The sequence below is a fragment of the Colletotrichum orchidophilum genome (genome assembly GCF_001831195.1).
Source record: "Colletotrichum orchidophilum strain IMI 309357 chromosome Unknown Scaffold_3.1, whole genome shotgun sequence".
Taxonomy (NCBI): domain Eukaryota; kingdom Fungi; phylum Ascomycota; class Sordariomycetes; order Glomerellales; family Glomerellaceae; genus Colletotrichum; species Colletotrichum orchidophilum.
The window spans coordinates 755,398-769,468 of record NW_019172959.1 but is presented as its reverse complement, the minus strand read 5'-3'; the positions used below and the strand labels follow the sequence as shown (position 1 = coordinate 769,468).

Here is a 14,071-nt window from a genome sequence, read left to right as displayed (position 1 = left end):
ACGCCGCCGTACACCCCAGTCGCAAAGAGCCCGGTCAAAGACCCCGTCACCTCAACACTGGCAAAGATCCGCAGCGGGTATTAAGTCACTGCATTAATCTCTATGAGATTGCTCCACATCAGGAGAGTGGTGCAGAGCATACCGTGTTCGCGATAGGACTTGAAGGTGAAGGCCTCCTCCAGGAGCGTGAGATGATTTGCGTTGAGGCAGAGGGCCTCTCCTGCTAGAACCAACGAGAGATTCTCTTGCTGGATGTGTGGTGAGGTATGGGGATGGTGTTTTGGCTTGTTTAGCCTAATGATTAAATATCGGGAGGCTTTGATGAAAGAGGCTTAAGGGTACGTTTTCCCGTCCAAAGGGGTTGCACTGACATCATGAGGTGCATAGAGGAAGAGGCGGTGGATTAGAACGGTCTGGGGTGTCTGCGACTCCAAGGAGGAACGACCAGCAAGAGACGGCATCATTCACCATCAGATCTAGGCCCAATGATGTGTCGGGTAAGGGAGCACCTGTGAGGAAGCCTCGAATCGGCTGTCCCTGGAAAGCAAGCACTCTCAGCTCAGCCAGGATGTGATACCTTGCCTGTCATGTGTGATTAGTCAGCAGGTTCCACCTCAGCTACACCTTAACGTCACCTCCAGCCTGTAGCTAGCTAGACTTCTCTCTTTATTACACACACCACAAAGAAACTAAATAGACTAGATAATTAGCTTATTTTTAAATAATATATTTATTTTATTTTTTCTAAATCGTTAACTTACTTCCTTTATATAGTAATATAACCTTCTTTTCTTTATTAAATCGATCGATTTTTTTTAAATTATTAATACGTTTTAATTAATTAAAAAGTCGACCTCGACTTTTAATAACGAAGGTATTTATATAATAGCTTTATTAATTAATATTTTTATAAAATAGCCCGCCGAATAGGACTCGTTACGTCCTAGGCCCTAATTAGAAAATATTTCCTTTTAAATAAACCCTTTATACCTATTTTTTTAACTAAACGAAGTTAATCAGCTCTTTATTATACGATATGCTTAGTAATTATAAATATTTTAAATTAAGCGACTTATTTTCTCTCCTTTTAATTATAATTATAATTATAATTATAATTATTATAATAAGTACTAAATAAAAGTTATAGTTTTAAAATATTAATAATTATTTTATTAGTATTAAAACTGCCGCCGTTATAAATAATATTAAAATAATAGCGCTTATTATTTTTAAAATGTTAAAACTATTACTAGTATTTTTTTTTTTTTAAACTTTTAATAAAAACTACTTTTACGCCCTCCTTCTCTTAAACTCTTTTCTAAAACATAAAATTACGGCTTAAATGCGCTTTTATTTTAGCTTTAAAGAATAACGTTATAAAACTTAATAAAGAAGGCGGTTTAAAATCCTTAGATCCCCGGAGCTTAGCGCTTAAAAATAATAATTTTTTTTTTTAAACGATTTAGACCTTTTTTTATAAAAGCTTTTATTTTTTAATTAATCAACGATCTCGTTTAGGCTTTAATATAGTTTTTAATATAGCTTTTAAACATTCCTTTTTAAATAACGAATTTAATTATTACGCTATCGAACCCGGTTTTAAAAACTACTTTTTTAATTTAACGATACCTTTTTAAACTTTTAAATATTATTAATTAACCTTTTTAACCTTCTTAACCTTTTTTAACTTAACTTATTAAGGTATATCGGATTTACGTTTAGGATTTATTTTTAATAAAACTATTAATATAAAAGCCTTTTTCGCCTCCCTATTCCCTTTTTTTAACTTCTTTTTAGCCTTTTATTTTTACGATAATATTAAAAAATATATTTATATTAAAGAACTCGTTTTCTCTATTAATTTTAATAGCTAAGGATTTATTATCTTTCGAAGCCCCGTTATTAAAACTTAAGCCCGTTTTATTTTTTTAAATTTTTTAAATTTTTAATTTTACCCCTTTCGAGCAGCCTATTTTAGTTATACCTAGATATTAATAATCCGTTTTCGATAAACTATCGGATAAACTATTTAAAAAACTACTTAATAAATTATCTATCCTTTTACCGGATTTAACCCTTAAACCCCGTTCATTTCCTTAAGCTCTATTAATTAATAAGCTTTTTTCCTTTTTATTATTAATTAAATCCGTTCCTGCTATCTCTCTTTTACTATTAATTAATTTAATTTTTTCCGTATCCTTTTTATTATTAATCGATTTAATTTTAATTATTAAACTCTTTATTATCCTTTATTTTAAGTTACGTTCTATATTTACTTAGCTTAAGATAAACGACTCTAGACCCGGACTTTTAGGCTTATGCTTTAGTCCTCGTATACTTATTAAATTAATAATATTTAAAAGCTTAGCTTTTAAAGATACTAACCTAAATAATAGAATAGATATTCCTATTTCTCGTTAATAATACCTCTTAGATTATGCCTTATTTATACGTTTTAATAATAAATAGTATAATAGTTAGTATTTTTATTAAAAGGATATTATCGACTTATTTATTATAGATTACGTTTTATATATTATTTATAGATTTCTTTTTTATAATCGTTAAGATCTTTTAGTTATTATAAATAAAGATATAGATAACGGTTTTTATGTTATTTTATAGCTAAGGCCTTAACGCTTATTAGAAGTTAATAAACGCGTCTTCGCTAGCTTTACCGACGACGATAACGATAACGTTAATTCCGGCTCTTAATTTAGGTTTTAATCTTAAGTTAAAGCTTTCTTTTACGAATATAATTTATTACTTAAACGATATTACTATAATAAGGAATAAATAGTAAATAAAGAATTTATTATTTAAATTTAATTTTAAACTTAGCTTTAAATTTAATAATATCCTTTCTTTTAAGCTATATTTTAATTTATATACGGATTTCTTTTTTATATTTAATAAAAAGCTTATATTCCTTTCGCTCTTTAATTCTATTTTTATATCTAGCTTATATTTATTTATTTAAAATAATTTAACTTAGCCGCTACTTATTCCGATTATCGTAGCTATTAAAATAATTAAAAAGACCGTTAACGTAACCGCTTTTTACGTCGATATTATAATAGCCTTTTTAAAAAAAGATTTGATTTTAATAATAAATCTTTTTTTTATTTTAAGAAATTTAAACCGGAATTATTTATTTATAATAATATAATTACTTTTATCTTTTTATATATTTATAAAATCGATTTCTTAGTTATATTATACGGAGTTAATACTATCGTTCGTATAATAAGCTACGGTATTTTATTTAAGGAAATTAACGGTAATAAATAATTTAATACTTTCTTTTAATATTAACGCTTTATTATAATTACCGATTTAAATCTTTAGAAAACTTTTTTTAAAAAACGTTTTTAAAAGGATTATAATACTATATTTGTTAAAACGGATTAATTTAAGTACCTTTTTTTTATTAAAATTAATATACCTTTTTAAATATATTTAAATAAAAAGATCTAACTTTATAACGAAGTTAATAAGATAAACGAGGACGTATAATACCGACGTATTATTATAAGCCTAGACCTTAACCTCGCTACTTTTATTTCCTTAACTTTTTATAATATTTTTTAAAACTTTAAAACTTAAATTTTTATTAAAGAATATATTATTAAAGTTAATTAAAAAACCTTTAATAATACTTACTAAGCTTTATTAAAACGTATTAAAGTTTTAAATACCCTTTACCAACGTCGTAATAATTATTAAAAAGATAATCGTTATTTAAATAACCGTCGTAATAACTCTTACTATAATAATTATAATTAAAATAATTATAACTAGAATAATTTTAACCGTAATAATTAATATTCCTATTAAAATAATAATCGCCGCTTAAATAATCGTCATAACGACTACTTATAATATAATAAACGTTATAATAATTATCCTTATTATAACGACCGTCGTAACGATTAATTATATTAAAATAATTATTATAACGCTAAGGACTTTTATAATAATAATAAATAAAACGATAAAAATCCTTTATGCGATATTAAAGCTGTTTTATAATTTAAAAATAATAATATTCCTAAGCTTGATTATTATTATAAGTCCTTTAATAAATTTAATAATAACTATTGCGGTAATAATTATTATAGTAATAATTATCGCGGTAATAATTATCGTGGTAATAATTATTATAGTAATAACTACCGTAATTAAGAGGTTAAAGCCTATTATATTTACGATCGCTCCCTTTTTTAGTCCGATTTTAATCGAGATTACCCTTCTAATTATTTTTTTAATATTAATAATACTATATTATTAAATAATTAAGGCGATTATTAACCGCGGATCGTATTTCGCTAATTAAAATTAATTATAAAGATATATTTATTGTTTTTAAACGATAGAAACCTACGGATAAGATTAAATATAAAATTTCATTAGATGATATCGTTATTTATAGCTTAACTATTATTATCTTATATTAATTAATAGTATTAGTAATTATGTTATTAGAAGTTATACCCTTAGAGTCTTTAGAGGAAGATAAAGTATTAGCTTTTATTAATATTATATCTTTTACCTTGCTTAATATAAATATTTAAATACTTAGCACTTTAGGCCTTCCTTAGGATAATTAAGATCCGTAAATAAAAGATTAAAAAAAGGACGTATTACCCCTTAAAAATAAAATATTTAATAAAAAAAATTATTAATTAATTAAGTTATAAACTATTTAGATTTTTAATATAATACCCCTATTTTTTTTTTATATTCGTATTAAATTACGAATTTTATATTTTATAAACGGTTAAATTTACGAGTTTAATGCCTATTTATATTTTAAAATTATTATTTATACCCTTTTTAAAAAAAGCTATACCGTATTTTTAAATACTTATTCCGCCCTATTATTTATTAAATAAGATTTTTTTACGAAATTCTTTTTTAATTTATTAATATAAGTTTATAAACCTTTTTATTTTAAAAATATAAATAATAATGGATTAAATATTTTGATATTAATATAGCTCCTTATTATTTTATAAGGTCTCGACGGCTTTATTTTTAAAATTTAATACTTTATTTACGTTATAAATAAACTTTTTTATAATTTTATCCTTAATAAATATTTTTTATAATTATATCTTTTTAATATCGAATAAAGTAATTAATACGAAAATAACTATTTTATTACTTTATAAAAATAACGTATTTTAATTATATCCGTTATTAAACGCTGAATTTAAAATAAAAAATCCGCTTAATTATACGTTATTAAAAGATATATTATTTTAGCTAAATATGGTTTTAATATTCTATTTAAATATCTTTTATTACTCGTTATTATTTATAAATATATTATTAATTTTTAACCCTTTTTAAACTTTTAATACTTATCTTACGGTTTTTTAATATATATTATTATTATTAATTAAAATATAGCTTTTTTTTTATTAATTTTAGTAACGCTTTTATAATTATTTAAAAAAGTTAACGATTCGGTTTATTATTTTAAGTTATGGTAATTAAAGATCGTTAATATTTCGTAACGGACCTTTTATTAATAATATCCTTTACTAATCTATTCGGCCTTAATAAAATAAAAGAAGACCTTATCGATCTTAAATATCCCGATAGTTACCCTTTTTATATATTTTAAATTTATAATAAAAATAAACCTTTTATTAAAACGGATATTTTTAATTATTAAAGATTAAAATTTAAAATTAAAATTTAAAATATTATTAATAAATTTAAGTATTTTTTTTTAAACTAGCGTAAATAAATTTAATAACGGTATTTATATACTTATCCTTTTTAAAATTAACGCCGATTTTTCCGATTTTTATTAACGATTATATAATATATTATAATAAGATAAAGCCGTTATAGACTTTATTTTAGACCCCCTATATAAAATCGGTATTATTAAAAAAATACCCCTCGGTAAGCCCTATTTTTTTATAGTATTAGCTTTTATTATTTAGAAAAACGAAAAGCCCTATATAATAATAGATCTTTATTATATTAATTCGAAACTTTATATAAACGTATACCCTTTTTTATATTAAAATAATATCCTTAGTTCTTTTTAAAATAGTATTATTTTCTTTATTATAAATATTATAAAAAGGTTTTATAATTAACTTATTATATTAAAAAATAAATAAAAACCTTTTTTCGTTTTATTATATTAAAGATACGAACGTCTTATTTATAATATTATAAGCCTTATTATATTATTAGCCTTTTTTTAATATTGTATAGAAAAGCTTTTTAAAATATATTTATAATAATTTATCGTAATATATATTAACGACGTTATTATTTATTCCTATTTATTAAAAAATTACGTTTAATATTTACGTTTTATTTTTAAACTTTTTAAGAAATTTAGTTATATTTTATTTTTATTTAAATATTATTTCGTTTAATTAGGTTTAAAAGCCTTAAGTTATTACGTTTTACGATTTAGATTTAGTATTATAAAATAAAAAACTAAAGCTATTTTAATTTTTAATATACCTCGTACTTTTTATAATTTAAAAAATAGTCTTAATTTAATAAATTATTATTAAGAGTTTATTTTTAAATTCGCTATTATTATAAACCCCTTTAATAAAATTAAAATATTTAACTTCCGTAATATACCTTATAAAAATCTATAACTCAAATCTTTTATTAATAATTATTAATTATTTCTTTTACTTTTTATTAATAATATTATATTTATTATAAAAAAGGCTATTTAAAAAAAAAAATATTTAACGCGAAGATTTTTAAATTAATATTAAAAAAGTTTAAGATCGTTTTAAATATAAGCTTATTAAAATTATAAATCTTGCCTTTTTAAATTATAATAAACTTTTTATTTTTTATATTAATATTAATAAGAAAAATTTTAAAGCCGTAATATATTAAATTTAATTAAATAAAAAAAACCGTTTTATTTTTTTTATTTTTTAAATATTAACTTTTATAAAAGCTAATTATATAGTAATAAAAATTAAAACCCTTAGTTTTGTTTAAGCTTTATAAAAGCTTAAGTATTATTTTAATAATAAGAAAATATACGTTTTTATAAATTATTTAATTATTCGTAATACGTTTTAAATAATCGGAACCGATAAACTTAAAGGACGATATCGATTTATTAATTAAAAACTTAACTTTGCTAAATAAGCCGACCGATTAACTATTTAATATCGATTAAATAAAACCTATTTAAACGCCGATATTTTATTATATTTTCCGATTTCCGAACCTTTGCTTTTTACGTCGTTTTTAAATAATAAAAATAACGATTTTTTAAAAACCGATTTTAATATATTAATTAAGTTTACGGATCTTTTATTTAATATTAAATCGATTTTAACCCCTTAGCTTACTCCTAACCCCCCCGCCCCTATTTAATAAATTTATATAATAATAAAAGCCTAAACTATTAAAAAAAAACCGTAGTATAAAGACTTTTATTTAAGACGACTTACCGACTTTAAAAATGATTATTACCGAACTTATAATATCCAACGATTTTTAAATAAAAATTATTAATAACTTTTTAATAAATCTTATTTTCTATCGTATTTATAATAATATAATTAAAATTAAATCTAACCGTTTTTATTTATTTTTAAAAAACTCTAATAGTCTTTTTTATTTTTATAATAAAAACGATTAATAACTTTATATCCTTTATTTTATTATTACGAATATATATAAAATAGTATATAATAACCGCGTATATATTAATATAATAAAAGCATATTACTTTTTATAATATATATTTTTTTTTAATATATATTGCTATTTTTTATTTTATATTACGACTTATTTTAAATATAGTAAATTAAAACTATTATGATATTTAATATATAATAATATATAGCTTATTAACTCCCCGAGGGTCCCTTTGTTTATAATTTATCTCGATTTTATAGTCTCTTTCCCTTAGTTTATATAAAAATATAATACGATTCTATTTATTATTAATAATATATCTAAATTTATTAAAATTATTATTAATAATATAGACTAGATAGCCGAGAATTAGGCCGACGCTTATATATAATAAGTCTATCCCGATTAAGGACTTTTAGATATTTTTATTTCCGACGTCGACCCTAAACTCGTCGTAGCCTTATAAATATCCCTTTATCGAGTAGTTAATATCGAAATTAAAGTTTTAACTATATATTATTATTAAACTAATAAATAAGCCGAGAAAAATATTTAAATATTAATTTACGCTTTTCGTTTTATAATCGGCGTATAATTTAATTATTTTAATTAAAAATAGGTGCTCCCCTATATCTTTATAGTTTTTAATATATTAATTTTTATTATTATAAAATAGATTTTATACGAAATCTTTTTTAGTCGATTAGTTAAATCCTTCCTCTTTTTAATAATATAAAACCTTATCGATTTCGGATTTAAATAATTATATATCTAATAAAAAATATAGGAAACTATTTAATTATTAATAATAAAAATAAAAATATATTACGATATATATTACCGAACGCTTATTACGGCTAGTTAGTCGTAGTAAAGTTTGTGTTAATAAAAATCGGGGCTACGATATTTATAAATAGTAGTCGTTATAAGAATAGTTTTAATAAAGTTATTATTTATAAGTCGTAAAGTAAATAAGGCTTTAATAATTAATTATAATCTTATTAAATAAGTTTTTAATAAAGATAACTAAAAGTAATCGTTAGATTTAATATAAAAATTAATTATTAAAGAAGTTATAAAAGTCTATCTTTAAGCCTAGTTTAAGCTATCCTATATATAAATCTTAATTATAAATATATTTTTTATAATATTTTATTTATTATTATTTAACCGTTTACTAAGCGGTCGTTTATCTTATATTTCTATAATCGCCCGTCTTACTTATTTACGGGCGTCCGTTTTTTATTTTATTATACGATCGTAATTATATAACTTATTTATAATTCTTTTATCCTAAGAAAGGCCGTTTAAATTCTTATTACTATATATATAATATAGTAACCGCCGCAGGTCCTGTGGGGCAAGGCCTTAGTTTAGTAATATATATTAAATCGTAATATTAACTCTTTTTTTTAAAAATTTAGTCTTTAGGTTTATAAATAGGTTATTTATTTTTAAATTAGGGAATCGTTAAATGTTTTTATTAAAATATATTAATATTATATTAAATCGAATTAAAAAATCGAAATCGTAAATAATTATATTTCGTCGCTATTTATTATATATTATTCGTTTTTTTAATAAAAGTATAGAAATAATGCCGTACTCAAATTATTATTTTTAAAATATTCGTTATTTAGTTTTTTTTAATTTTAATATTTATAAAATATACTATTATTTAGGTATTTTATATAATATTTTTATTAATATTATCTATACTTATAAGTTTTTTAAAAATTATTTTTTATAAGTCCCGATTAATAAGTATAATAAATCGTTTAGTAATAGAGTTCAATCGTTTTAATTATAAAAAATAAATAAAAAAGTCGCAGTTTTAAAAAAAAGTTATAAAGTTATAAAAAAAAGCTAAGGCTTATTAAAAGGCTTAAGCTAAATTAAATAAGTCGTTATTTAAATTAAAATACTTTTATTTTTAAAAACGAATAATATTTAAAAAAAGTCGTATCGTATCGAAGGAATTTTTTAAAGATACCGAGAGTGTTTTTTTAATAACTTAAGAGGCGTAAGTTAATAATACTTTTAACATTATCGATTAGGACGCCGTAATAATTAAGAATTCTAAGTTTAAATTTAATTTTAATACTTTTTAAAAAGCTATTAAGAGTTTTAAAAATTCGTAATAAGTTTTTATATATTATCTTTATATTTATAATCTTTTTATTTAATAAGGTACTTTTTATATCCTTTTTTAATTTGGTAATCGATAATTTATTCGATTTTATATTTTAGTTTATTAAGTTCGACGATAATACAATCTTTAATATATAAACTTTTAAATACCGGCTTTAGGAGTAAGATATAAAAAACCGAGTAGTATCGTATCGTATTTAGGAGTTTTAGTTTAAAATTAATTAGTAAAACTTTTTTAATAATTTTAAAAGGTTTAAGTTTTTTATAATTTAATTTATCGTTTAGTCGTTTTGTTTTAATATTATAACGAAGGAGATATATATTATCTCCCTTTTTTAAAATTAATTTATTAATTTTTAATTTATCAGTATATTTTTTTATATATTACTATATAAATTTAAGGTTTAAGAAGGCTTTTTTTTAGATTTTCTTAAGTTTATTTATATTTATTACGGCTTTTATAGCCTATAGTCTTTTATATACTTTTTTATATATAGTTAATTAAAATCTATAGTTAAAATAAAAAGGGGATTTTTTTATATTTTTATTAACTACGCTATTATATATAAACTAAGCTATTAATAATAATAATATTTAATTATTTTAGTTATAATTTATATAGTAACGGAGGTATATTTTAAGAATTTTATTAATTTTTTTCGTTTATTTATCGGTTTATAAATAGAAAAAGGTCGATAGTTTATAATCTATACCGAGCTATGAGATTAAAAATTTTTAAAATTTAACGATAAATAGCTTATTTTTATTAAAAACTATTTTTTTAAGTAAACCGTAGTTAATAATAATTATTTTAAGGAAGGTATATATTAATTTTTTAATATTATTTACTTTTTTATATAATATAAAATAAGCGAACTTAGTAAGTTAGTTAATAATAATTAAGATATTATTATATTATATATTCGTAAGTAGTTTTTTAGATTTTAATAATTTAATAATAAAATCTTAAGAGATTAAATATTATATTTTTAGTAATATTAATAATAGTTATAGCTTTTTATAAAGTTTATAAAGGCTATTTTTGTTTTTTTTATAAATATCGTAGTTTTTAATAACTTTAGTAATTTTTATTTTTATAGCGGATTTATTATAATATTAGTAAATCCGTTTTTATATTTTTATAATACTTTAGTAACCGTATATTTAAATATTATAAACTTTTATAATAAGCTTAGGAATTATTTTTTTAAATAAGCTAGTATTAACTTTTTTAATTATTATAAAAAGTTTTATAATAAGTATAAGATTACTGTTATCATTATATTTAAGGATTACTTATATTTCCTTAGGGACCGTAACTTTGTAATTAGGTCATTTATTAAAAGCGTTTATTTTATTATTTTTTAAACCTTTCCGATAAATAATTCGGAAATTAAATTTAAATAAGAATTTATTTTATTTAATTTATCGTTTATTTAGATTTTTATTTATTATAAAGTTTATAAGGTTCTTATAATCTATATAAATAATAATTTCGTATTTAGTTTTTAAAAACTATAATTTTTATTTTTTAAAAGTTTTAATTATAGTTATTAATTTTTTATTATAAATTTATTAGTTTAGTTTTATTTTATAAAACGCTTTAGAATAAAATATATAAAAATAAAATACTTTTTATTAATTTTATTATTTTAAAATAACTTTTATAGCGAAGTCCGAGGCGTCGGTCTCGATTTTAAATAGTTTTTTTAAGTCCGGGATTATAATTACTAATTTTAAAATAATTAAATCCTTAACTTTATTAAAAGCTTTTTTATATTTTTTATCCTAAATAAAAATTATATTTTTTTTATTAAATTATTAAAAGGTCTAATAATATTAATATAATCCTTAAAGAATCGTTAATAAAAATTAACGAATTTTAAAAATAACTATACGTTTTTAATATTAATAAGTATAGGCTAGTTTTTAATTATTATTATTTTAAATATTTATATATAGATTTATTTTAATATAATTATATAACTAAGGAAATTTATTTTTTATATATAAAATTCGTATTTATTAGGCTTAATAAAGAGCTTTATATTTTAAAGTTTTTAAAATATTATATAAACGTATTTTTTATATATTTTAAAATTAAAAAAAAAATAAGGATATTATTAAAATAAACGATTATAAAAATATTAACGTACTTTTTAAATATATAATTAATTATTATTTAAAATATAATAGGTACGTTAATAAGTTTAAAAAGTATAATTAAATATTCGTAAAATCTTTTACGGGTTTAAAATACCGTTTTTTATTTATTTTTTTTTTAATTTTAATTTAATTAAATATTTTTTTAAAATTTATTATAGTAAACTATTAGGCTCCGTATAATATTTCTTTAAATTTTATAATAAAAGGTAATAAATAATAATTCTTTTTAATAATTTCGTTAAGTTTTTTATAATTAATTATAAGTCTAAGCTTTTTTTTATTTTTCTTAAATATAAAAAAAATTAATACTCTTATTAAAAAAGATAATAATTTAATATAACTTTTTTTAAGTCTATCGTTAATATATTCGTTAAGTTTATTGCGTTTAAATTAATTTATAAAATATAATAAATAAAATTTAAATTATATTTTTTTTTTTAGTTCGATTTTTATATTTTAATTATTATATTTTAATAGTCCTATTTTTTTTTTAAAACGAATAGTTTTATATAAATCCGGTATTTTTTAAGTATAATTTAAAATAGGTCCGATCTTCGATCGTTTATACTAAGTACGAATATTTTAATAAGTTTTATCGTTTTAATAAAGGTAATATATTTAGTTTATTTTTATTTATTAAGTATTACGTAAGATTTATTTAAACCCTTTTTATTAAATCGTTTAATAATTAAGTTTATTTAATAAAATTAGCCGGTTTTTTAATTTATTTATAAATTATATTTTTATAACTACGAGATTTTTAAAATAATATCGGTATTTTTAATCTTTATAATATTATATTTTAGTTGTTTTAGTTAATTATTAATATATATTATAAGGTATATAATCTTTTAGTTAATATATCTATTATTATAATTAACTTATTTTTTTTTTATTATTTATAAAGTATATAGGTTTATTTTCTATATTTATAATAATTTATATTTATTTATTATTTTTAATAAAATAAAAATTCCTTAAGCGCCGCTATTAATAATAATATTTATATCGTGTTCGTTTATTTAGAATTTAAATCGTAAATATTCCTTGTTAAAGAGTATTATAAAATATAGGAATTTATTTATTTTAACCGTTTTTCGTTATTTTTTTATAATTAATATATTTAATTTTTTAATATTTTAAAAATTAATACTCGTTTTTTTTTATAAACCGTTTATAATTAGTTATTAAATTAAAACGCTTTTATTTTTTAATAAGTAAATATAATACGTTAATAATATCGTAAATATCGTTTATTTTTTTATTAATAGGTTCTTTCCCTTTAAGAAATAATTTATAATTTTTAAATATTTTAATATTAAATTATATATTTAAAATATATCGGTTATATAAGTAGTTTTTTAAGTTTTTAGTAAATTAATTTAGTTTTTTTTAAAAGTTTATAGATTTTTATTATTTTAATTACTTATTTAAATCGGCTTCTTTTTTAATAATAAAATCGTTAATATTAGGTAGTATCTTATAATTAATTTCTAATTAAGTACGTCGTTAAGCGATATTATAAGGTTTATTTAAATTATAAAGCGATTATTAATTTATAAGCTATTCGTAATTTAATATATTAATATTATTTAAAAAGGGGTCGTAATCCGGTCTTTTAATATTAAATTTTGTAAATATATCGTCGGTAGTTTTTTTATTTAAGTTATTTAATTTAATATTTTTTTTAAACATAGGAAAGTTTTGTTTTAAATAAAGTATATTATTTTTTATTATTATTTTAAATTATTTATATATTCGCTATTTTAAAATAATAAAAACTATTTTTATAATCGGATATTAAAAAATATAAGCGTTTATCGTATAATAGGCTTTATTTAGTTTTTTAATACGTTAATAATAACGTTCTTTTAATATTTAAGGTCCGTATATTAAATATATAATATTTATTTTTTTATCGATTTTATATTTTAATTAAAAAAGGTTTTTTTTCGTTTTAGTTTTTAATTATTTTTAAAGTCGTTATTAAAATAGGGCGAGTATTATTTTTATATTTAATCGTTTTTTTTTTAATAATCGGTTAGTTTTATAATAATTAATTAATATATGGATATAGTTTTTATTATAATTTTTTATTATT

At 19.3% G+C, this 14,071-nt stretch overlaps 3 protein-coding genes across 3 annotated transcripts; all 3 read right to left on the bottom strand.

The window, feature by feature from the left end:
* Nucleotides 1-9,882: 9,882 nt before the first annotated feature.
* Nucleotides 9,883-10,086, bottom strand: CORC01_00645 (uncharacterized protein; the record flags this gene model as incomplete). The annotated part of the gene is made up of 1 exon (XM_022612302.1): nt 9,883-10,086. A coding segment is annotated over one exon (204 nt), but the record flags the coding sequence as incomplete, so codon positions are not given.
* A 453-nt stretch (nt 10,087-10,539) lies between these two features.
* Nucleotides 10,540-10,689, bottom strand: CORC01_00644 (uncharacterized protein; the record flags this gene model as incomplete). The annotated part of the gene is made up of 1 exon (XM_022612301.1): nt 10,540-10,689. A coding segment is annotated over one exon (150 nt), but the record flags the coding sequence as incomplete, so codon positions are not given.
* A 1,446-nt stretch (nt 10,690-12,135) lies between these two features.
* CORC01_00643 (uncharacterized protein) lies at nt 12,136-12,288 on the bottom strand (the record flags this gene model as incomplete). The annotated part of the gene is made up of 1 exon (XM_022612300.1): nt 12,136-12,288. A coding segment is annotated over one exon (153 nt), but the record flags the coding sequence as incomplete, so codon positions are not given.
* Between the last annotated feature and the right edge of the window lie 1,783 nt (nt 12,289-14,071).